The 27,226-nt window shown below is 38.1% G+C and overlaps 1 protein-coding gene across 1 annotated transcript in view; it reads left to right on the forward strand.

Moving 5' to 3' along the window:
• The first annotated feature begins 5,933 nt into the window (after window positions 1-5,933).
• The window catches only part of LOC150086050 (mitochondrial ribonuclease P protein 1 homolog), a 28,870-nt gene continuing 7,577 nt past the window's right edge, over window positions 5,934-27,226 (forward strand). The window contains exons 1-2 of the mRNA XM_090374782.1: window positions 5,934-6,804; window positions 11,994-12,093. Coding sequence (XP_090230908.1) covers window positions 5,934-6,804; window positions 11,994-12,093 — 971 coding nt within the window. The remainder of the gene's footprint in view (window positions 6,805-11,993; window positions 12,094-27,226) is intronic.

The following is a 27,226-nucleotide window of genomic DNA, read 5'->3' on the forward strand; positions in this document are numbered from 1 at the left end:
TTCCAGGTCACCTTCAAACTGTTTGCTTCCCCCACCAGGTGGTAGATCTGCTAATATAGTAGTTTCATCACTGCATTCTTCTCTGTTGATATGAAAATTTATTTACGAGTTACTTCCTATTGCGAAGTGGACTTTCTTTTTCTTATGCAATCAACTGACTAGACTCATGTGGGGAAATCGCAACTGCGGATTCGTGATAATACGGTTTTAAATTTGTACACGAAAATTTTACCATCCACAGTTTTTTACATCTACATGATTCACTTCATTCTTTTTAAACAAAACAGCTCAATACTTATTTGCTATTTGTGAGGTGAAAAGGAGGCCTCCCTTGCACAACACGGCATTAAAAGGCTACCCCAACAAAGAAATAAAGGCAAAGTGTTGTATTGAAATTGGAAAAGAAATGTTTCCGAAGTGGGATGAACTCCTGGTATTACGATTATGTAATGATGAGAAGAATCAGACAACCCAGTTTTGAATTTTAAATTTATCGTAAATATTAATTCTGTTTTAGTACTGTTTCATTAGTTAACGAAATACAAGTGTGTTCACTTATATAGACAATTTATTGCTAGATTCCTCTGTGTACGGAATCACAAATGTATATAATTTAGGTTAATAAAGAACCTTATTTAATGTACAAGTTAGGGTATTTGCATCATTTCTGTACGTAGCCAACTACATAAGTAGTTATAAATTGGCATCATTAAGTATATCTCATATTGTGAATACCTTCACAACGAGTTGCCATGATATTGCACTATCTCGAATAAGTAACGCTTTACCATGGGAGAAGACTATTGTTACTTATTCTCAGCGGATACCATCACCCATACGGCACCGTTTTGGAGCTTATTGGCTCCTCATCAGTGGGTGGGCAGGTACCCTGGTGTTGCAATGATAACTAGGTTGGCATCATTGCTCCTAAATTACTCCACACCATCAGGCATCTCTCATATTGTGGAATTATACTTCGCAACTGGGTTGTCATCATTGCGATGATTACAGAGGAATGATTTCCTCTGTAATCATTGCTCAGCTATTGAGCAAAGCAGAAGACCGACAGCAAATATTAATAAAGAAGTAAATTGGCAATTTTTAGAATAAATTTTTCTTGAATATTTGGGATATAATTTTTTTTCATGTAATCTGTGATTTTTTGTGTACTTTTTCTAAAAAGTTTGCTTTTATATTGTGGAATGTTTTGTGATATGGGATATATTTCATGTTCTTTTTTATTCACAATATTAAAATTTTATCATGAAAAAAATGTATCCGTTATATTTCGCTAGTTATTAAAAAAAAAGAAAGAAAAGACGATTAAAAAAGTTGCGCGTGTGCGGTAGATGGTTTATGCGAAACATCCTTCGTTTCTTTTAGGTATTTTGATTTGTATATATCGATTAGGAAATAAAAGAGCTTTTTTATTGTAAATATTTTATTGATCATTCACAGATTTTCATAATTTATAGAAGACCAGATACAATGGATTTATATAAATCCATTGTGTCGACCGGGCTAGCCGAGTGGGTAAAGTACCTGCCCGGCAACCCAAAGGTCGCGGGTTCGATTCCCGCCTCGGGCTTGGATCAAAGTACTGCAAAAACCTTGGGAGGTGCAATATGGCCACAGAAGCCGATGCGCCAATAACTATCAAAAAAAAAAAAAAAAAAAAAATCCATTGTATTCTCTAACTAAAGTAAGAGATGTATACTTGCGAGTGCAACGTATCTAAATATCTCTGTAAAATAGCACCGATTGATGTACCGATCTTGTAGTTGAAGCGACATACGAAGCTGTTAGGGAAACCTAATAATGGAATGTAACGAAAATGCGAGACGAAAAAAGAAATTGTTGACAAATATTTGTATTGTTGCAATCATACGTACTGCAGTAGTAACTTCAGGAAGCATGATTGTGATGTCATACTATTCAAAAATTCTAAAAATTTAGAACTCCAGACACTGTCTGGATCCAGTTATCATCGTTAGAGTCCGTAGTCTAACGAAGGATCCTTATAATGTCACTCGGTTGTCTCTGTCCGTCCACCCCACACCGGGTGGAAAAGGCCCGGGTTCAAATCCCGTCGATGACGCGAGGAACTTTAATGAGCTTTTTTCACTCCGTGGCTGAGTTAGTCGGTCTCGGGCGTAGAGAGCAAAGTTTTTTCGTCCAGCAAAACAGACAAATCGACCAGAGAACACACGCAATTTACAGACATAATACATATATGGGCATATATAAGCAATTATGGGTGGCCCTAATATAATTGTTTTAATTTTTTTTGTCCGTCCGTCACAGCATTGTATCTCTGGAACCACTCAACCTACTGACTTGAAATTTTGCATGGGTTTGTACGTCATGCGGGCCAACATAACGCCATATTGATCGTTGTTGACAAATATTTGTCTGAGAAGTGTGTGTGGGGGGGGAGGGGGCAGAAATGTTGTCGACAACCTATAGCTTATTATACACCGTTGGAAAGCGCTCAGCGAGGTTTAAAATATTTTAAAAATTAAAAATGGCAACGCCAGACAGGAAAATGTGAATAATTTTCGTGTCCCCCCCCCATATTTTCGTCGCTAATGCAGCTAAAAATTTAAAAATCACATTAGCTATGTGTTATTCGATGCTTATCAAGAGAAAATTATTCCGATTGAAATCTATCATTTACTTTGTGTTAAAATTTAAAAACACAATTTTTTATTGCACTTCGATAGCGCGCGCTTCTTTGTACTACGTAACTCTCCTTTTGGTGACAAAAAGGTTGCAAAAAGTTAGTTAATAATTCTATAAAGGTCATTTATAAATTTTACGACGAGAAGTATTTTTTAACAATTTTCAAAACTGGAGTTGTTTCGGCAAGGAGGTACTCAGAGAGAGCCGGTGTTGAGGCGGCTGTGGTGGGGAGACGCTTGAGCGGAGTTTTGCATGGCTCTCACCTGCCAGTCGCTTCTTCCACCCTTGTCAATCACAACAACTGGAAAGGCTCAAATAGACAACGTTTTCGTTAGTTCCTCAGTTTTAGGCCAATCCGGGATGCTACAAACTTTTTTCAGTTACCATAAAGCTCTCTATTTGAGATACTACACTAACGACCATTCATGACTACGGAACCTTCATCCTGAGTGCCTGGCACTCAGTAGTTGACCGATTTATTAAGATATCGCATGTATTCGAAAATACAATGATATCGTCACCGTCCTCCCCACACCGACTCGAAACGGCCCGGGTTCGAATGCCGTCGATGACACGAGGAACTATTTTGAGCTTTTTTTTTTCACTCGTCAATTGAATTCATATTTTCAAGAGGAGGGTGGGATGGGGCATTATCGATGCCGCCGTAGCCTAGTGGTCGGGCGCGCGGGTGCATAAGTACACGTGCCTTGAGTGACCGGAGTTCAAGCCCGTGACTGCTGAATACGGTGCTGTTTCTTGTATTCTGTGTATCTTGTAAACTCCTCTGACCGTTTGGTCGTCCCGGAGTATAAACAGAAAATTTATTTATTTATTTATTTTAAATAAAACTTTACCGGCTTTACCCTCATTTTCTCGAATCCTCTTCACACGTGGAATAAAACCTTGGCTAAACCAATCCAAAAAAAACACAAAAACGTTTGAATTCATCCAAGCATTTTTCTGTCCTTTATATTGTACTGGTAGGCATTTTACACCTTTAAAGCATCTTGAATTTCTCAATCACCAACAATGGTTAAACATTCTGTTCACTTGCATTTGCACACATCATAACTGTAACACGTTGTTTGTTAGTTTTGAAACCAGGATCAGCCATTTCGCGTCGTGATGCAAGTGATTTACGAAGGAGTGACTTCCATTTAAGACCAGTTTCATCTGCATTGTGAACGTCATCCTTGGAAAACCTTCCTCCGCCATTTTCAGAAAAGACTCTTTAAAAGCTTCTGCTTCCGGGTCATGACCTGATAAAGCTTCTCCTTGAATTTCAAGCTCCCTTATACCGTGGCGAGATTTGAAAATTTTCAGCCACCCTGTACTGGCTTTAAATTCAGATGCGTTTTTAAAATTTTGATTAATTTGTAACACTTTTTCGCATAACAGAGGTCCAGAAATAGGTTTGCTTTGACTTCTCTTTCGTAGAGACCATAGGATATCTTTATCTAACACATTGTACTTTAGTAAGAAACGTTCAAGTTTCATTGCGAAATTTATATTTTTGTTTTTAAATAAATTTTTAAAGAAATCTATTAATTTTAAAGATTACTATTAATATATATTTTTAGTAGCAATGGGTAAAATAGATATTTCTCCCTCCCCTTTGATTATGCCATTATTTCATAATTTCACACTTAGGTACAATTTCTATACAGTATAAACGTTTTTATTTTCAATATTTTAAATACTGTATTTCCCTTTGTTATACGCTGTATATATATATATATATATATATATATATATATATATATATATATATATATATATATATATATATATATAATTTTTGTATTTCTACTACTTAGGTAGATGAATGCATCAGTATACCTCATATTGTGAATACGAGATATTGCAATACCATGGCAACAGTGAGTTGCCATGGTATTGCACTTCCTCGAATAAGTAATGCTTCACCTATGAAGACTAATGTTACTTATTCTCGGCAGATACCATTATCCAGATGGCAACGTTTCGAAGCTTGTTGGCTTATTCATCGGTGGGTAGGCAGGTACCCTGTTGTTGCAATAGTGACAACTTAGTTATGAAGTATAACTCCTTCATAACTGGGTTGCGAAGGTATTCACAATACGAGATATAATTAAACGATGCATTTAGGGCCGGCGGAACTAACAGTGAGATAGTTTCAGGGCATAGGGTGCCAACGTCTGGGCGCGCAGAAATTCAAAATTTTTATTATAATAATATCTAATAAAAGTATCTTGAGGGCGCCAAATACATTTCTGCCTAGTCCTTAGGGAAGTCGAAAAACCCTAGCGCCGCTCCTGGATGCATTCGTACTACCTATGTAGGAGAAATGATGTAGGTGCAGTAACTATGCATAAACTAACTTTCCATACTCTTAGGCACACAGAGTAGTAACATATCTTATTGCTCTATGTTTAGGCATTTAGCCAAGGAATATTTTTAGATATCACAGAGAAGTCCAGGGGCTCACATCTGGTGAGTATAGGCTTGGCAAACCCACTGTCCTGTGCTGGATATCATCATGCCACCCCGGGGGCTCACATCTGGTGAGTATGGGCTTGGCAAACCCAGGGTCCTGAGCTGGATATCATCATTCTTCTCTTTCTTGGTGATTCCTTTCTACTTCTCTCTCCTCTCTCAGGGGGTAACTTGGGATTTTTTTTTTTTTTTTGGCTGGTGCAGCATAAGCCTTAGGCTTCCTTGTACCATATGGCCAATAATAATAATAATAATAATAATAATAATAATTTTTCTCTTTCTTGGTGATTCCTTTCTCTCTCTCTCTCTCTCTCTCTCTCTCTCTCACACACACACACACAGTGGATGGGTGAAATGAGAAGGGGGTGTTTTTTTTTTTTTTTTTTTGGCTGATGCTATATAAGCTTGCTTTCTTGCATCATATGCTTTTGCTAGTGCTAATGCTCCCTCAGGGTAACTCGGGAACTTTTTTTTTTTTTTTTTTTTTTTGCTGGTGCAGCATAAGCCTCAGGCTTCCTTGCACAACATGGCTAATAATAATAATAAGAAGAAGAAGAAGAAGTACACCGTGGTAGATGTCGCGCATGTTCTTAGCGTACGTCTGCGCTCGCAGTGTGTTGTCGTATGCTATCATAAAATGTTGGAAGTTTGAAACGCGAACCAAAAATATTGATCATTTCGGAATGTTGATTAGAATTCCGGATGTTTTAAAGTTAAGACGACCTGTTTTATTTCTTAATTATTTTTTTTCGCACAGCTTTCGTCCGATTGAATATATGCGGCAACTTCAAGGGAAAGTTCACTTATTACGTTTCTGTTCTGTGTATAAACGTTATTTATTTAACTCCATTTGTGTACAAAATTCTAAGGAATGGCATTCTCCAAATTTAAGTTTTTCTACTGTTGATTCTTCAGTAAAATATATTGCAGATTCTTCTCAATTCGAAGAGCTCTTTGATGGGGATGTTGATAAAGAAACCAAAGTAAAACTAATATGTATGGAGTACGAATATGCAAAAATATCTGGTGATAAAGTACCCACAGAGTTAAAAGTAAATGACATGATAGAATTGTTAGAACTGAATACCGGAGAGGAAAGAAAGCAGTATTTTAGTTTTCTTAGAACGAAGGAATGTAGAAAGTTATCAGATAAATATAAAAAGGAACTTCGGCGAAGTCAAAGGATAAATAAAAAGCTTAGACCGAAACATTATGTTGATTTTAGTATTTATGGTTTATATAATAATCGTATGTTCTTGAGAATAACGGAAGCTTCAGTTTTTAACTTCTACAACTATAGGCTAGCAAATGCAGCACTCTTTGGACAGAAAATTGTAATTGATTTGGATTATGATGAATATATGTCTAGGAAGGATTGTAAATATTGCGCTTTCCAAATTCAAGAATTAATTGCTTTTAATAGGTCAAACTCATGCCCATTTGATATACATTTTTGTAATGTAAAATTAGACAGCTTAACTTTACAACACATAAAGAAGATCTTCGTAAAAAACTTGGAAGAATTTTTCATCAAGTTACATGAAAACAGTTATTTGGATATATTTCCTAAGCATAAAATCGTGTATCTCTCACCACATGCAAATGATGTATTAGAAGGATATGATCATGATGCTGTGTATGTTATAGGTAAGATCGCTATTATAGTATTGTTTTCAGTTCTGACAAAATTATGCTATAAACTTAATAAGCATAAGGCTTTTGAAAGAGTGCCATATTTAAAAAAAAAATCTTATCACTCTTACCCATTTCTTTCATCGATTTCACTCTTCTTGGAGGAATTTAAATGAATATTTTCTGCACTCACAGGCTGTGTAATCAATTTCTGAAGTGCTATTTTTTATTTGGTAATTATGCTATTTTTTGCCCACACCCATTGCCATTCTTTGTTTAATGCATGTGGCAAGAGGAACAGATCCTAGTATATATATTTAGTTAGTTATTTATGTGTGTAGGATTTCTTGTCTATTTGGAGATATAGCATTTGCATTTCAACGTTGTGAAGGCAAAGATCAGTGATTCTGTAATTTTAATGACAGTTTTAAACTATTTTTTTCACAACATGAGAGTGGTGTTCAATAAATTATCTATCTACCTAAGAAGAAAATGCGATAGAGGCAAAAAATCTGTTTTTAATTTTTCAATGTAACTCCCCTGAACACTTGTTCCATTTTATTGGCAATGAGGAAATACCAGATAAATAAAATTCTTTGTCCCGCCCATCAAAAAATGCAGAAACAGACTTCTGTTCATTATCATCAGCAAAGCAACATCCACATAAGTTTTTCTTGATGTGTTGAAACAGGAAGTAGTCACTGCAGGAAAGACGCAGCCTGTCAGGTGGATGGGAACATTCTGTAAAGTCACAGTCTCTCAAAGCAGTAGCAACAGCATGGGACCTGTGCACCGTTGCATTGCACCGAAGAAGCAGCACACTCTGGAAACTTTCCACATTGTTTTTCCTTTGTGACATTAGCATTAGCATGCGCACATGATGCAAGAAAGCAAGCTTATATAGCATCAGCCAAAAAAAAAAAAAAAAAAACCCCAGCTTATTTCACCCATCCACTCGCTTCAAATGTTTGTCTAGTTCTGCCTTGAATCTATTTAAGCTATCAACTTCTACAATGACAGATGGAAGTTTGTTCCAGCAATTGACCACCCACTGGCTAAAGGCAAACTTCTGCACATCCATTCTACAACTGTCCTTCCTAAGTTTAAATTTATGCCTTCTCAAGCAATTATTCTGAGTAAGAGGAAGAATCCCATCAGTACTGAGCATGCTCAAACCATTCAAGGCTTTATACACCTTGATCAGATCACCTGGCAGGTACCTAGTCTCCAGACACTATAATTTGTAAAACTTAAGCCTTTCTTCGTAAGAGCAACCCTTTTTTCCATTTACTAATCTTGTTGCCCTTCTCTGTACTCGTTTCAACAGCTCTACATCCTTCTTAAAATGAGGCCTCCAGACCTGTATACAGTACTCAAGGTGTGACCTGACCATTGCCTTATACAAGGGAATAATCACCTCCTTATCCCTGCTAGAAAATTTCCTGTGTATCATTGACAAGACACCATGAGCTACTCTTGCAGCCATTGTGCACTGCTCAGAGAACTTCATATCTGCCTGCACAATTACCCCCGGGTCCTCTTCACTCTCACCTCTGTCAGTGTAGTACCACAAAGTTTATACATTACTCTGGGGTTACTGCTTCTCATATACAGTACTTTACATTTGTCAATGTTAAACTTCATTTGCCACTTCTCAGCCCATCTGCCCAACTTTTCTAGATCCTGTTGCAGCAGCGTACTGTCATTAGTGTCATTAACAACCCTGCCGACTTTCGTATTGTCTGCAAACTTGGACATTAAGCCTGATATATTATCATTAATGATTACAGAAAACAACAATGGACCCAACAATGAACCCTGGGGGACTCCACTAATAACGTTAGTCCATGAAGTGCAGTGTCCATTGATTACCACTCTCTGTATTCTCCCACTCAACCATCTCTTTATCCATAGCAGCAATTAGCCTCCAGTGCTACACTGTTCCAATTTGTTCAGCAGTCTTCCATGTGCGACAGTATCAAAAGCCTTTCTAAGATCCAAATATATGATATCAAAGTTATTCTTTGCATCCAGTTCCATTGTGACCACATAGTATCCAATCAAATTTGTCAGACGAGAGTTCCCCTTAAAACCATGCTGTGTCCGAGCTATAACTGAAGTCTTGTCTAGATGGTCCTGCAATGCTTCTTTAACCAGTGCCTCCATTAATTTCCCTTCAACTGAAGTTAAACTAACAGGTCGGTAATTACCTGTGTTTCCCTTTGATCCTCCTTTGTGGATTGGGGTCACATTTGCACATCTCCAGTCCATAGGTACTGCCCCTGAGTCGAAGGAAGCTCTATACTTACTTTATGGGTAAGGGTTTGCTTACTTCCTTTGCTGCCTCCTTTAATATAACTGGATAGAATCCATCTACCCCAGGTGCACTTCTTATGTTTATCTTCAAAAATTTCTCCTCCACTTTACTCTCAGTTATTACAAGATTATCTAGCTTACTGCCAGAGTTTAATACACCTCTGGCATTCCCCTTGCTGAATAACTCCTCATGTGTGAATTTAGATGCAAAATATTCATTTAGTTTGTTAGTTACCTGAGCAGGATCATCAACAGTTGAACCATTGATATCAAGTGGACCAATCTGAATCATCCCCTTCCTTCTAGAGTTTAGATAAGTAAAGAACTCTTTGCTGTTTTTCTTTGCATCCTTTGCCAAAGATTTCTCTTAATCTGCCCTGCCTGCCTAACCTCCTTTGTGACTTGGTTACAGACCAGCTTATATCTATCATAGGCCTTTGTGTCACTTGTTAATTTACATGTTACATCCATTAGGTTGTACAGTAGGGATGCATATGACTCCCCAGTGACTCTCTGCTTGTGTTCCAAGCAGTGAATATACAAAATTCCCTCACCATCCCCAAAAAATAGTGGCCATGATCTTGCCAGATGAAGGTTGTGTCCAAAATTTTTTGGATGGCAGGAAACCCTTGTGCTTTCATTGCACTGATTCTTGCTTGGTCTGAGGTTCCCAGTGATGAACTCATGTTTCATCACCCATAATAATTTTTGACAATAATAGGTCTAGATTCAGTTAAGGGTACAGCATCCCAACTGCTTATCGACCTCAGTGATTCGGCTGTAATGAACTGGTGCTGACTTCGCCCAGTGTTATGTGATCCTTGTACATATGGAAACATTAAGGCATAGGTGCCATGCAGTGCGTGTCACCTGTACCTTAATGTTTCCATATGTTCAGGTTATGAACTTCGCTGTTCGAAAGTTACATGGTGTTAATATTTGATTAGCTGATTATTTACTTTCATGGATATGTAATTAAAAACAAAAAAAGGAAAGTTGTGTGGTTTTGGCAAAGGCACTCATTCCATTCAAGTGTATCTCATCCCTGTAAAAAATAATTGCCCCTGTTAACAAGCATAGACCAAGCTGAGAAAAATTCTACACCACGAACCTTGCACAGTCTCTCCAGGGCCAAGGTGATCGATAAGGCCCTCATAATATACTTCTTCCAATCATGTTTGGGCCGAATTCTACACCCTTTGAAATTTAATCCCCAATTCAGAATTTATTTTCAACATTGCCCCATACTAGTTGAGTAAATTATCAGAACTACTCTTAATATTAGTAACAACATGTATAAAAATATCAACATTTCCCCATGAAGATATATCCTGATTCTATTCCTTCTCTCCTTTTTTACAAAATATATTTCCCTTGCCCCATCAATTGATTCATTAACAAGAAACCAACCAGCACAACAATAAGCATTGTGCTGGGTGGTTGAGTTGTTGAAAGACTTTTTAATATTTAAATGGTATCAATCCTGTTTCTCAACCTCTGATATAAGCCCGTGAGAATGCTGATTTGGCACTTAAGTTCCTCAGAATCTCTGCAATGAAAGCACACACGAAGTCTCCCTTGTCCCCCCTTGGGCATATCATGGCCCACTACTGATAACCACGTAGCACAATGAACGCAGCTGTGATTCACAAAGGATTTGCTAGCAATAGTTCTCAAGCCAAAGCATTCCCATGCTTTGTGCTTTCCTGCTGTTGTTTGAGGTATGATTATTGCCTAAATTTATTTTAAAATTACCTCACAAACTAGGGGGTAAGACAGTGGTTTTAAACCTTTTTTTTAATAACGGCACCCCTAAGTAATTTATTTTATTTTGCGGCACCCCTACTCAATTTTCTCAATATATATACATATATATTATATTAAAAAATATATGTTATATGATATTTATTACAATAATATAATTATAAAAATTACATTTCATAATACAAATTATATGTATAAAGTATATAATTTTATTGTTTATATAGAGGTACTAAGTAAACAGCAATTATAGATCACCACAAAATTAAAAAGTACTGTACTCCTTTTTATAATGAAATAAACATAAATTAAAAAATAATATAAGTTTAAGTAACTTAAACCCAAATTACATGGCACCCCTGGAATGTTGTTGCGGCACCTCGGTTGAAAACCACTGGGGTAAGAGTATAATAATGTGCACCTGGAAGAGTTTAAGTCTGAGGAGATTCCAAATGAGAAAATCTTTGACAAGGAATATCAGAACAGACATAAGCAGCAGTGCGTAGCACACGCTTCTTGATTAGACCGGGGTTCGAGCCTGTGACCACCAAATACGGAGGATGCGGAAAGGTCAGGGAATGACCACCGCATATCCCCGGAGCAATATGGCCTTAGTTGCTAATGCTCCCCAAAACCAAAAAATAACAATAAAAAAAAGCAGACATATGCACAGATACCATCATTGAAGAGAAAGGAATCATATAGTGAATAATTTAGGTAACAGATGATTTGCAGTTGAGATTTTATCAGAAAAGTACTGATCACTTTGTTCTATTAGTGTGCTTATTCATGCTATATTCTAGAGATAAAATAAAAGTAGAGGATGGAACATGTATCAATTAAGAAAGTGTTTGATTGTCATACATACGTCAAGAATATACCCAGCACCTTGATATAATGTTGCCTTGCTAGAAGAAGCCGGAATATGTCAAGGAGCATACACTACTCAGACTGCCCTCCAGTCACCAGTTTGTAGAGTATATGCAACATTATTATACACCATTTGATTCCAGTGCTGCCATTTGAATAATTATTAGCTATACTATCATAATTAAAATTAATTTATCTAAATGCATTTGTGCTTTCTTTTATATATAGTTTTTTTTTACTTTTTCATTTTATTTTAGGTGGTTATGTTGATCAATCACAATCAAAACCAATATCTTTGGCAAAGAGTAAGAAGGAAAATGTCAGAGCTGTAAAACTGCCATTGGACAAATATCTTCTGTAAGTATACTAGATTGAATAGAAGTTTAATTCTAAAAAGGCAATTTTTTTTGTGTTATTAGCAGTGGCAAATGATATAAGTAAGCATATCACCTGTGCATCTCCTCTAAGAATTGGTGTAATTCTTCCTTAAATTTATTCTAGCTATCCACTTGTACAATAGCAGATGGAGGTTTGCTCCAACAATAAATTGCTCTTAAAGATATAAAGAAATATGCTGAAATCAAATTTTCATAAATCTATCCTTAGATAGTATGAATCAGAGCTGTAATGCTCAATACATTCTACGTTGACAAATAAATAGATAGATAGATAGATTTTACGAATAAATCTATCCTGCAACTATTCTTATTCATTTTAAATATTTATTCCATATTGGGAATAATCAGAATATCAATACTATTAGTAATGGCAAATGATGCAATAGAGCAAGCTTATACAGCCAAAAAAAAAAAAAAAATCACCTGCCAATCCCGTCCATTGTTTATCTAGTTCTTCCTTGAATTTATTGCAACTATCCACTTCCACAATCAACCACTGCCTGGCTGAACACAAACTTCTACACATCAGTGCCAGGGGCTCACATCTGGTGAGTATGGGCTTGGCACACCTTGGGTCCCGAGTTGGATATCATCCTTTTCTTTCTTGGTGATCCCTTCTACTTCTGATACTCACTCACACTCTCTCTCTCTCTCTCTCTCTCTCTCGGGGTAATTCAGAAATTTTTTTTGCTCGTGCAGCATAAGCCTAAGGCTTCCTTGCACCATATGGCTAATAATAATAATAAATACTAACCTAAACAGGGGCGCAATGGCCCAGTGGTTTCGACACTGGGCTACCAGCCTGATGGACCCGGGTTGGAATACAGCCTTGGCAGAAGCGAACGCGGCTCCATTACACTGGGAGACCGGTATAATAATAGTAATAAATTAGAATAATAATAATAAATATATTAATAGTAATAAATCAGAGATGGTCTCCCAAGGAAGCCAGTGGAGCAAGTGGCACTGTCCCCATATGGCTACCACAAGAGAAGAGCAAGACCATCCAGCCCAACCATCTGGAAGTGCTTCCTGTGCAACTGCGCTAGTGATCACCCAGGAAGGGAGAAAACGCCAACGCATGAAGTGAAGCATCGAAATGAATACATACATCATGCATGTATATATGTATGAAATGAATACATACATCATGCAAGAATACTACAAAATAACGAAGCTGGAGACTGATATTCAACTTACAGGGAGAGACTACATACCAAGTGGCTGAAGTGATTCCCAGATATTCAGGTCACCAAATAGCAGACCAGAGAAGGACCATCGTCATGAAGAACCTGATAGCTCCTGCAATCTTGGAAAAAATCAAGTAGGACGTGAGCGATCAACTACAAAGGATAAAGAATACAGAACCAGAGGAGGAAGAACATACCACCACCGAACCAGAGGAGGAAGAGCTAGAAGAAATACAACCCACAGCAGCTGAAGTGGAAAGAGACGAGGTCATGATATCCAGAATAGAGGACGAGTGGAAGAAGGGCCCTAACAGAATTCAAAAGAATGGACCCCATAAAGACTCACGTGATACCGAAGCAGAGGCCGAATAGAACCTTGTGGAGAGTCACAGACCACCTCAATCGGCACATAATACCGCATTACCTCAACAGCAATGGTGCAACACTGGAACATTTCCCATCCACATCCACATAGCCATGTATTGTGCTGTGGTAGCAGCCAAGAGGATTAATGGAAGAGAAGCGAGAGACCAGCAGCAGAAGAACCGAAAACAGAAGGAACCACCATCTTGGGAAAGAAGACTTCAGCAGAAGATTGAAGAATTAAGAGTAAGGATAGGCCAATTGACCCAGTACCAACGGGACAATAGGAGAAAGAAATTAATTGGAAAAGTGAAGAGCATCCTTAAGAGAGACAGCGTCCACAGCAAACACGAGACAAAAAATCAGAGAATAGGAGAGTACTTGGACACATTGAAGCAGAACCTCCTTGCACTCAGCAAGAGACTACACCGATAGTGTAGTCTCCTCTGGCAGCTCCCGATACAAAGGGAGCTGCCAGAGGAAAATAAACAACCAAAGAGGCTTCTACAGAAAGCTTGGAGAAGATGGGAAAGAAGGGAACGGACTGCCCGAGAAGAAGACTATTCAGGAGTTCTGGGGAAACATGTGGAGCAGGGAAGTAAGACATAACTGCTGTGCCACCTGGCTAGAACTAGAATGCAAGAAAACCAAGGACGTACAAGAAATGAGAGAGTGGAAGATTGAGGAAGAAGTAAAACAGACGATCAAGAACTCGCAACTGGCGAACTCCAGGAATAGGTAACGTCCACAACTACTGGTACAAGAAGCTCACTTGCACACACAAGCATCTGGCAGAGCAGTTCACCCGAATGATAAGGTAGAGACAATCCTGAAGTTTCTCACTCAAGGAATCGCATATCTGAAGCCTAAAGATGAAGATACATGAAACCCAGCAAAATATAGGCCAATCTCCTGCCTCTCAACAATGTACAAGATCCTGACCAGATGCATAACCAGGAAGATATCAGACCACTTGGAGAGCCAGAACATAATGGCTGAACAGCAGAAAGGATGCAAGGAGCAATTAACCATAGATGCCATGGTTATGAAGCAAGCCTACAAGAAGCGCTGCAACATGTACACAGCCTACGTCAATTACCGCAATGCCTTTGACTCTGTGCCTCGTAGCTGGCTAATAGAGGTGCTGAACATCTACAAAGTCAATCTGATAATGACAAAAAAAACTAATGGAGTACCACCATTAAGGTTGAAAACATCACAACCAGGCCGATCCCGATCAGGAGAGGAATCTTTCAGGGAGATGCCCTGAGCCCTTTGTGGGATAGTCTAGCACTTAACCCGCTATCCACCATGCTCAAGAATAGCAAGTACGGATATAACCTCAAAGAAGGAAGGAAGAACCTGTACACCCTCACCCACCCAATGTACATGGATGACATCAAGCTCTACGCAGAAATCGAGAAGCACCTCCAGCAACTACTCCAGATCACTGAAGAATTCAGCAATGATATTAGGATGGAATTTGGTCCAGACAAATGCAAGACCCACGGATTGCATTAGGGAAAATTAGTCAGCTGAAACTACCAGCTGCAGACTGGTAAAGAGATCGAAGCCATTGCAGAGGGAGAGGCCTACAAATACTTGGGGATGATGCAGGCTCAGCAGTTACAGCACAACGAAATTAAGGCCTGTCTGACCGAAAAATACCATCATAGACTCAGAAGCCTGCTGAAAGCAGAGCTGAACGGAAGGAACACAGTTGAAGCAATAAACAACTGTGCAGTCCCAGTGCTAACTTTGGGGTCATAGATTGGACTAACACCAAGCTGGAGGATGTCATGAGAAAGACAAGGACAATGATGACCAAGAGCTGGCAACACCACCCAAAATCTTCTGTGGAGAGACTGACAATTGCCTGGGAGGAAGGGGCCTGATAGACCTCATTGAGCAAAAGAAGACAGCGATAGTTAACATGAAGGATTAGTTCTAGAAACACACAGCAGCATTCCACCAGGCCATAATGAAGATAGACAAGCGGTATACCCCACTCAACCTAAGCGAGGGGGTCCTCCTGAACCAGGAGGCACAAACGAAACTAGAAAGATGGGCAGGGAAGACACTCCATAGCAGCCACTACAATGATCTCCATCAAGATCACATAGATAAAATTGCTTCCAATGCATGGCTCATGAGCGGGACGCTCTTCCTCGAGACTGAAGGATTCATTCTCGCCATCCAAGACCAGGTAATCAACACCAGGAATTATAGAAAATGCATCGCCAAGGAGCCCGGAGTGTTCGATGACACATGTCGATGACGATGCCACCTGGCCTCAGAAACGATCCAACACATCACCGCAGGATGCAAGGTGATCACCCAGACTGACTACACTCATAGACACAACCAGGTAGCCAGGATAATACATCAGAAGCTAGAAAGGAAATACCAGTTGATTGAAGAAAGTGTACCGTACTACAAGTACGAACCCCAGGCAGTACTAGAGACCCCAGCCCCAAGCTGTACTGGGACCACACCATAATAACGGATAGGACAATCCCGCCCACAGTCCGGACATAACCCTTGTGGATATGATGGAAAAGGCAACCTATCTGATTGACATAGCGGTACCCAACACTGGCAACATGCAGAAAACCCTTGGGGAAAAATCAGGAAGTACCTGAACCTAAGACAGGAGATCAAAGAGTTGTGGCATATGCAACAAGTAACGATTATCCCAATCATCGTGTCAACCACAGGTAAGACCCTACATAACAGCCTAGCAGCAATAGGTCTCCCAGCGAAAACCTACAAGGAACTCCAGACAGTCACAATCCTGAACACCTGTAGGATAGTCAGAGAGTTCCTCGACCAACAGTATCACCAGACATAATAACCACCCTGTGTACTTGGTAGCAATACCCGTCACAAGGTGGAACCCCCAATCAGGGAGAAATAATATAATAATAATAATAATTTATTCTGCAACCATCTTCCTTCAATTTACATTTATTCCACCTCATGTGTTGGCTGAGCAAGAGGAAGAATGCCCTCAGCATTGTATTGCCCTCACTGGCTTCATTTCCTTTATTTTCATCCAACTTGTCGTCAATATTGCGATTGTCACTAGTTCTTGAATACTCTTCAAAATTTTGGCATCTCTTAGATATTCAGCTACTATGACATCATTATCAACTAAAAATTCATAAAGAACAATTTCTCCATTAATCAAACCTCTCGCTTTTAGTTTTTACCAAGATTGTTCAATGTCTTGTAGCAGTTCATCCCTCTCAATGCAGTTAATTGGCTTTTTAGTATAACCTGCTTTTGTGAAACAATTCTTAATCATTGTTTCCATCATATCTTGACTCCACACTTTTGCCCACTCTGATATGCACATCTGGAAATCTATAACAGAATCTATAGGTTGGTTAGTTTCTATTCTCAGTACAGGCTGGCCTTAATTAACACAATTAATTTGTCCTGCGAGCACATCGCACAGAACTGAAATGCTTTAATAGAGTATAATAGTCAATAGGAAAAATGATAATTGGTCCGTGACCTTTAGGAATATCCATAAATGCTTTATGGACTGTCTTGAAGGTCACAGACCAATGTATACCTAGGCACCTCCGTAGCCAGGTGGGAAGGAGCAGCAGTGCGTAGCACACGCTTCTTGATTAGACCAGGGTTCGAGCCCGTCACCACCAAATACGGAGGATGCGGAAAGGTCAGGGAATGACCACCGCATATCCCAGAGCAATATGGCCTTAGTTGCTAATGCTCCTAAAAAAAAAACCAAAACCAAAAACCAATGTATACCACATAAAAGATAATGAAAATAATTATATAATTAAATGTTTATTGCATAAAATACAGAACGAAGAAACTATTTGTTATGGAAATATTGCAACTGAGTCTGAACAGTGTTAGCTTTCTTTTTTTCATCATACAATGTCTTCCGATAGCCGACAGCAAGCTTCTCTAGGCCCTGGCGAAATAACATCCTTCTTTCGATGTTAGGATCAACATCGAATGAAGAAGAACCTAGTTCTTTTACTGCTATCTCCATTGTGATAACATTTTCATCTGACTCATCTAAAATTAAAATTTTTTTTGCTTTTAAAAATTAGAATTTTTAAATGCAAGTCTGCATGTAACTTTATTAGCTGAAGACAAACAAGTAACACATCTTCTGATGGTTGATGGAACACACTGAGGCTGGCACTGGGCAAATGCTTGTTTATTGCCTGCCCGACACATGGTAAGCTTAGCAAGCAATTCAAATCTTTTTCAACTACCACATAAAAAAAGATTCCATTAACTGGAAATTTGCATTGTGTAAAGTAAAAAGTGATATAATTTTTTCAAATAGCAATAACTGAAAAACACGTTAATGGAACTCATGCTATGCGAGGCCTGGCTGTATAATTTTTTTCAGTATGCATCTTCAGTAGTGCATTTTCAAATTCTTGATAATGCCTTGGTGTATTGGCTGCAATTTAGACGAGGTATTCAGAAGGAAGAAAATAAGCTTCACCCTTTTAAATTTCAAAATTACCAAGTGAAGGTAGGAAGGGTAGTTGTCGACAATCAAAGTGATTATTCTGTTTTTTTCATCTCATCTTTCTGTCGAAATTTAAAATCCACTGTTCAAAAATTTCACTTGTTATCCAAGCATTTTTGTTGAAGTTGTAGTCCAGTTCTAATGACTTTACTCCTTTGAAACATTGGAGTTAGCATTAGTAAAGGCACATGATGCAAAAAAGCAAGCTTATATAACATCAGCCAAAAAAAGAAAAAAAAAAACAAAAGCCCTTCTCATTTCACCCATCCACTCACTCCAAATGTTTCTCTAGTTCTGCCTTGAATCTATTTAAGCTATCATCTACGATAGATGGAAGTTTGTTCCAGCAATCAACCATCCGCTGGCTAAAGGCAAACTTCTCCACATCTGTCCTACAACTGTCTTTCCTCAATTTGAATTTATGCCCTCTCAGGCGATTATTCTGAGCATGAGGAAGAATCCCATCAGCATTGAGCATGCTCAATGCTGATGGGATTCTTGCTGAGGCTGAAGGTGTGGCCTCATACAGGGGGATAATCACCTCCTTATTCTTGCTAGAAAAATTCTTGTATATCATTGACAAGATACCATGAGCTACTCTTGCAGACCATCTTCACTGCTCAGAAAACTTCATATCTGCCTGCACAGTTACCCCCCAAGGTCCTTTTCATTCTCTACCACTGTCAGTGTTGTACCACACAGTTGATACGTTACTCTGGGTTTACTGCTTCCCATATGCAGTACATTACATTTGTCAATGTTAAACTTCAGTTGCAAACAACTCTCAGCCCATCTGCTCAACTTTTCTAGATCCTGTTGCTGCAGCATACTGTCATTAGTATCATTAACAACCCTGCCGACCTTCACATTGTCTGCAAACTTGGACATTAAGCCTGATATACCTTCATGAATATCATTAATAAATACAGAAAACAACAATGGACCCAACATTGAACCCTGAGGGACTCCACTAATAACATTAATCCACGAAGAGCAGTGTCCATTGATTACCACTCTGTCTTCTCCCACTCAACCATAGCAGCAATTTGTCTCCACACTGCTCCAATTTGTGCAGCAGTCTTCCATGTGCAATGGGATCAAAAGCCTTTGTAAGGTCCAAATACATGATATCAAAATTATTACCTGGATCCAGTTCCTTTGTGACCACATCATAGCATCCAATCAAATTCGTGAGACAAGACTACCCCTTAACAAACCCATGCTGTGTCTGAGCTCTAGCTGAAGGCTTGTCTAGATGATCCTGCAGTGCCTCCATTAATTTCCCTGGAACAGAAGTTAAACTAACAGGTCTGTAATTACTTGTGGCACCCTTTGATCCTCCTTTGTGAATTGGGGTCACATTTGCACATCTTCAGTCCATGGGTACCTCCCCTGAGTCCAAGGAAGCACTCATAATTATTGCTAAGGGTTTGCTTACTTCCTTTGCTGCCTTCTTTAATAAAACTGGATAGATCCCATCCACCCCAGGTGCCTTTCTTATGTTTATCTTCAACAATTTCTCCTCCACTTTGTTCTCAATTATTACAAAATCATCTAGCTCAATTCCAGAGTTTAATTCATCTCTGGCATTGCCCTCCTTGAATAACTCCTCATGTGTGAATGTATATGCAAAAGACTCATTTAGTTTGTTAGCTACGTGAGCAGGATCATCAACAGTTGAACCATCGATATCAAGTGGACTAATCTGATTCATCCCCTTCTAGAGTTTACATAAGTAAAGAACTCTTTGCTGTTTTTCTTTGCATCCTTTGCCAAAGATTTCTTGTAATCTGCCTAACCTCCTTTGACTTTTTTTGTGTTCTTTACTTTTGCATATTACCAAAAGCTTCAGTTTTTTGTTAGCAGCTATATTTGCACTAACCAAGACTGTAATTCTCTTCTTACTATTTTTACCACCTACACATTTATCACCTTTAAAATCCAATGTTTTGTTTGGCAAACATATAAAAAAATAGCCGTTTCTTCAATTTTGAATATGTCTTTGGGCTCGTAGTCCTCCATAATTTTTTCCAAAACTGTTTCTTTCCAGATGGTACTGTCATCTTCGATTACAACGCCACGTTCACCAGAAATAACTTTTTAAAGTAAGCAATGCTTTTTAAATTTGTCCAGCCAACCAGAACTGACTTGGAATGTTTTATGTCCCAGAATAGATGCATACTCCACAGCCTTTTCTTTTATTAATGGCCCTGCTATCAGCACGTTTTGGTCTTGAATCAACTTCACCTAATTAAAAACGGCTCCATCTATATCTTCGTACAGGCATAATTTCGCACCCTTCCAACTGAGTCTCATTTCCTCAAACAGTTTGAGAATCAAAACAGTTTTTCAAAATGTTTGACACACTACTGGCAGGGATACCAAATTTTAAAGCGATTTCTTTCTTGTTTTTTTACTCCCCAATCTGTTCTTCCATTTTTTCACCACACTCAAGGATTTCCTCTTTGATATTGTAAGGTTACCTTCACAGCAGCTAAAACAAAACTGATTTAGGAACCACTTGTACCGACCATACAAAGAGAGGTGAGATTTAGTGAAAGTGTAGATGACTCATTTCTGCAAAACAACAGATGAATTTCCAGGATAAAGGAAGATCATTCTCTCCTAATTCTCTACTAGGGTGCTTACAATAGAAAACAAGTTGATCAGAGCCAATGTCTGTGTTGGGAATATGCTTTAATTTTTGCCAATGGCTGTGGACACATGGATATCAGTTGACTAGTGCGACTTCTCAGTACAGTAAAGGCAGTTGTATAGGTTTTACTGGAACCACTAAATTGTAGAATGCTCTTAAGAATTAAACCCTTTAGCTCTTAAAAGTTAAAGTCATTAATTCTTAAACCTTTTAACTCTTAAATGCTAAAGTGATTAATTCTTGCTTTCTACAGCTTCAGCTCTATTGCCTAAGGGCCAGAGGTGAGAACAGTGTGTAGCCAGGTCTCTTGAAATCAAGTCATTATATGAAAATATTCTTAGTTATACGGAAAGTATTTTCAATGTAATGACTATGGGAAAATCAAAAAAATTTGCTATATAAAAGTTTGTTAAATAGAGGTCCGACTGTATATTATATCAAAATTATTTTTTGCATCCCCTTTCATCGTTACTGAATCAGTATTTGATCAAATTTGGTCACATATGTGCAGTAACAGCACATATCTGTGCTGTTACTGCAGTATAACTGTAACTGACCACATCTGTCTATGTGGTTTTGCATTACTTATTTTAGTGACCTCCTCATTTTTCCTGGAACTTCTGTTCCATTGTTATTCTATTGTTTTTCTGAAGTTTGTAATTATCATTACTGATTTCAGACTTCAGTTACAGGTCTGTAGTTACTCATGTCACCTTTTGATCTCTCTTTGTGAAATTGGGATTTGTTCACACATCTCCCGTCCGTAGGGGACCTCGTCTGAATTCAAGAATGCTCTCATAATTATGGCTAAGGGACTGCTTATCTCCTTTGTTGCCTCCCTTAATATAATTGTATAGATCCCATCCACTCCAGGTGTCTTTTTTATGTTTAGCTTCAAAAATTTCTCTTCCACTTCATCTCAGTTATCACAGAATCATTTAGCTCCCTGTTACAGTTTGATAAACTTTTTGCATACACTTCCCTAAATAATTCCTCATGTGTGAATTCAAATGCAAAATATCTCTTAAGTTTGTCAGCAACCTAAGTAGGATCATCATGTAAACCATTGAAATCAAGCAGACCAATGTGATTCATCTCTGTCCTTCTGGTGTTTACATAAGCAAAGATATATTTGCTTATGAAAGACTGGTAGAGCTTGGTGTAGAAGAAAATGTAATGTGTATTTGTGGGATGGTGGAGGATAAGTGATGATATTAGTAAAGAAGTCTTTTCTTTGCATTTGCCAAAAACATCTCATAATCTACATTAGCTTGCCTGTCCTCCTTTGTGACTTGATTGCAGACTTGTTTATATCTACCGTAGGCTTCTGTGTTATCTCGTAATTTATGTGCATCCCATCCACTTTTTTTGTCTGCCACTAATTTCACTAGTTCATATATATTGTTGTAGATATATTGATTACTGTGAATTCCTAAATGAAATTATTTAAACATAAATTTGTAAGAATTGGTGGGGAGGGGGTGAATGGGCTAATATTTAATGACCTGCCTTGCTGTCATCTTTCGAAGCTTTAAAAGACTACAGTGCGGTACTTATCATGGATGACAGATGAAATTATAGTAGTTCCTAAATTAGTTAATTACTATGAAAAATAAGTTCCAAATAGTCAGATAATTGTATCCTAAATCCAATAATATTTGAAGAAACTTTTTCTGCACCATTATAAGTGGAACAAGTGACTATAATTTTGTCTGTCTCTCATGTGGAAGTGTTTTATTACTTTAAATCTAATTATGCATTACATGCATTTCACAGAAGATATATGATATGGCCTTATGATCAATAGTGAATGTGAAAAGACACTATTCATGTAATGTAGCATTCATTCTGTCTGGTATGATACAAGATGAAAAGGTAAACTGAGATTCCGAAAAATTTGAATCTGTGTATCAGCAGTAACTATTTTTACATTAACGGTGTCCAGATGAAAGAACCACTATCTGTCAAGAGTTAAAGGAAGGAATTTTACTTTCATAAAGGTGACTACAAGTGTAGAATGATTAAATTCTTTTCAGTCAGACCAAGTGATGACATTAGTAAACTGCAAATTCCAAATGAGTAGTGTGGAGAGATATAATTAAAGAAGTTGATAACGTCTTTAATTATAATTAAATAATAAATACCTAATAATAAGATTTAATTATAATATAAACTTTTACTGTCACATGGACTTTAGTATTAGTAATGGCAAATGATGAAAGAAAGCAAGCTATAAGGCATCAGCCAAATTTGTTCATCAGCTTCAGTAGTCTGTCTATTTCTTCCTTGAATTTATTCAAACTATCCACTTCCACAACAACAGATGGTTTGTTCCAACAGTCAGCTACCACCTGGCTGAAGTCAAACTTCCACACATCTATCCTGCAACCAGTTAGATATTCTGAAATACTGGCTCACTCTATTTGTATTATACTTTATTATACTCTTTGCAGTTGTTTGGTCTATAACACATTCCTACTCTCATTGTTGTCTTCCCACTGCCTACATCCCACCTTGGTCTAGTCTAGGAATGTTCCAAACAATGTTAATAACTGGACATGGGTTAAAGAAAAGACTGGTAGAGCTTGGTGTAGAAGAAAATGTAATGTGTATTTGGGATGGTGGAGGATACATAGCATATTTTACAGCAGTGTGTAAGATATGATATACCAAGGAATATGCTAATTAGGCAGATTGCAGACGACTTATACACCTGGAGTGACTTGTTTAAGAATAGGGAATGGAATGAAGCTTTTGCTGAGTTCACTAGAGAAGTAAGCAGGATTAGAAAATCATAAAAATTTGTATATATGTAAATAGTGTTTTTATGGAGTTGAGATTTAGTTGGAATTGGAGTTTATTGATTTTATAATTTATAGTTGTATAAAAATAATATGTTGTAAAAAGAATAAAATACAAAAATATATTGATGCTCACCAAAAGAATGGAAGAGAAGCTAAGAACTACACAGCGAAGAATGGAACGAATTATATTGGGAATTAGAATGTTAGATAAGAAGAGAAACACATGGATTAGGCAGCAAACTCAAGTAAAGGACATTCTTATCAAAACTAAAGAACTAAAATGGTCTTGGGCAGGACACATAGCTCGAAGACATGATGACAGATGGACTAAGAAAATAACAGAATGGTACCCAAGAGGAGCTAGAAGAAAACCTGGAAGACAAAGGCGGAGATGGATAGATGAAATTCATGAGTTTTTGAGTAGTAAATGGATGGCCAGTGCTCAAAACAGAAGGAACTGGAAAGTTGCTGGAGAGGCCTTCGTCCTGCAGTGGATTGAAAATGGCTGATGATGATGATATCGATGAATTTTAATGTTTAGAGTTTTTAATTTGGCTGGAACAAGAATCACGATTTATAGAAGTTTTTCTTTGAAGTTTAATTGAGTTCTAGATAGTGGAGATCTGCCTCTTCGAGGCAGGGCCGATAACATATCTTCAATGTTTGAATTATCATACGAATGATATGACTAAGGATCAAAAGACTAAAATTGATAGGATAGAAGAATAAAGTGTGGATGAGCTTATTGTTCAGGAAGCACAGATACAAGTAGGTGTTAGGATACTGATGATGCCTACATCCCACCAAACCAACTCAATAATGTCAATCAGGTGCACTACCTTAGGCTATAAATGCTTCTTAATCAAGAATATTCTAGTCCCCTTGCTCCTGTCCTTTCTGTACATATTGTACTCACCATATTCAATTCCTGCATCCCTTATGTCTGTGTAGCACCATGTCTCTGATTATGCTACAGTGTATATTTGTTGACCTCACCAGTATTTTAAATTCATCAGTTTGTTTACTATACTCCTAGCATTAGTGTCCATGCACCTCTTTAATTAAGCAAATGTTTCTTTGTGTAATTTAGCACGTGTATTTGAGCAGAAAGAAAAAAGTATGGAATAGTTACAGATTATCACACGGCAGATTTATTTCAGTCATTAGCATTAGTAGATGCATATGATGCAAGAAAGCAAGCTTATATAGCATCAGCCAGAAAAAAAAAACCTTCCCATTTCACCCATCCGTTCACTCTAAATGTTTGTCTAGTTCTGTCTTCAACTTATTTAAGTTGTTGATCTCCACTACAACTTGTGATAGTTTGTTCCAATTATCAGAAACCCACTGGCTTCACGAAAATTTCCCCACATCTATTCTACAATTGTCTTTCCTCAATTTGAAATTATCCCCTGAGGTTCGTAATTTGAGCAGGAGGAAGAATCCCATCAGCATCGAGCTTGCTCAAACCATTCATGGCCTTATACACCTCAATTAGATCACCTTGTATGTGCCTAGTCTCCAGATGCTGGAATTTGCAGAACTTAAGCCTTTCTTGGTAACAGCAACCCTTTGTTCCATTCACCATAAGCATATTTGCATACTTACCATAAGCATAATATAAGCATATTTGTAAGAAAACCATCAATAGCTTAAGATAGGGGAAAGCTATAAGATATCACTAATAAGGAGAACTGAAAAATGCAGACAAAGAGTTCTTTTGTACATGAATACAAAAATTAAGAATGACTCACATAGGTCTCCTACTTGAAAAGTTGTAAAAGGTCCAGCAGAAGTCACACATGAGTTGAATAGATACTTTGCAATGACCTTCTTTACTGTTGAAAGACCATTCAAACTGTGAGGTATCAATGTCATGGAGTTAGACTGCTGATCTTGGAGCAGAGTATATGGAGGATCTATTGCAGATGCACAAAGGTAAGGCTCTGAGATTGGATAATATACATCATATAAATTAAAAAAGGCTGCATATGAGGACATCATACCATTGAGGATGATGCCTTCATGATGATATTAATGACACCATCATTAGACTCCATCGAAATCTTCCCTGGATTGCCAAAGTACTAATGACTCCACAATCTACAAAGAAAGTGCAAAAGACCCGACGGACAAAGATCGTGGAGACTGATTACGATTACAATCCATGACCAATTCAATAAAATGGTATCCTTAATGAACCACAGCAGAGCCGTGTCAAGGGTGAGGCGAACAACAACTACTAGTTCCCACAGGAACTAGTAGTTGTTGGTGACTCTATTGTCAGGGAAACGGGGAACATGCTTTGTAAAAAGGATAGGTGGAATAGGACCAGGGTATGTCTGCCAGGGGCAAAGGTTGATGACGTTGTAGAGCGGATATCATCTTTTAAGGGCACAAAAGGTGATATAGTTGTACACGTTGGCACTAATGATATTAAGAGTAGGAGACCGGCGGAATTACTTAGCAAGTACAGGTCACTGTTGAAAAAAAGCCGTGAATTAGGGTTGAATTTGAAAGTGTCTGCAATTCTGCCCAGACATGATAGGAGGGAGTATATGATGAGAGCCTTGTCGATCAATTCGGCCCTGGAGGGATTGTGCAAGGCTCAAGGGGTAGAATTTTTTTCATCGTGGACTGTACTTGTTAACAGGAGAGATTGCTTCTACAGGGATGGGATACACTTAAATAGAAAGGGTGCAAGAATTTTTGCTGATGCTGTCGAGGCAGTGTTAGGTGGGTCGGAAAACTGCTAGTTGGGGGGGATACAAGGACTAATAGATTAACAGTAGCCACTGGCAGAGGTGGAAGTGATTCTTGCACTGCTTCTATTGAAATGAGCAGAAGCCTGAAAAACAAGATGCAGGATATTTCAGAGACTGCTGGGAGTCATTGCGGTACAAGTAAACACATGGGTTGTGTTAGGGTAGCCAAGAATAGAAACAGGTGCATGTATACCTGCGTGTACACCAATGCTAGGAGTTTGGTAAATAAATTGGATGAATTTGAGGTATTGCTCAAAACATCAAAGGCAGATATTGTTGGGATATCAGAGACGTGGTGTCACACAGATATAAGTAATGCGGAACTGGAATTTGGGGAATACAATGTGTATAGAAAGGATAGACAGGACAGGAGGGGAGGAGGGGTTATGCTATTAATTAAGAAACACATAAAGTCCAAGGAAGTGAAGCCAGTCGACATCGATGGACAGGGCAGTGTCGAGTCAGTTTGGTGTGACATAAGCATAGGGAAATCAAAATTGAGAGTAGGAGTGTGCTATAGGCCTAATGACTCTGATGAGTATAATAAGATATTGTACAGGGAAATAGAGTGGGCCAGTAAATCAGAGAGTCTTATAATGGGGGATTTTAATTTCCCAGATGTTGACTGGAATTTGTGGGTTGGTCGCTCGCACACTAGCAAGGCTTTTGTGGATTTATTGGATGATTGTTTTCTACATCAGCATGTTCATGAGGCAACAAGAGGGAGCAATACTCTTGATCTGATTATCAGTAGTGATTCTTCATGCATTAAGAATCTGCAGATAAATG

This window comes from Mastigoproctus giganteus, chromosome 5, assembly GCF_048544385.1.
Source record: "Mastigoproctus giganteus isolate SK-2022 chromosome 5, ASM4854438v1, whole genome shotgun sequence".
In the NCBI taxonomy this organism is placed as follows: domain Eukaryota; kingdom Metazoa; phylum Arthropoda; class Arachnida; order Uropygi; family Thelyphonidae; genus Mastigoproctus; species Mastigoproctus giganteus.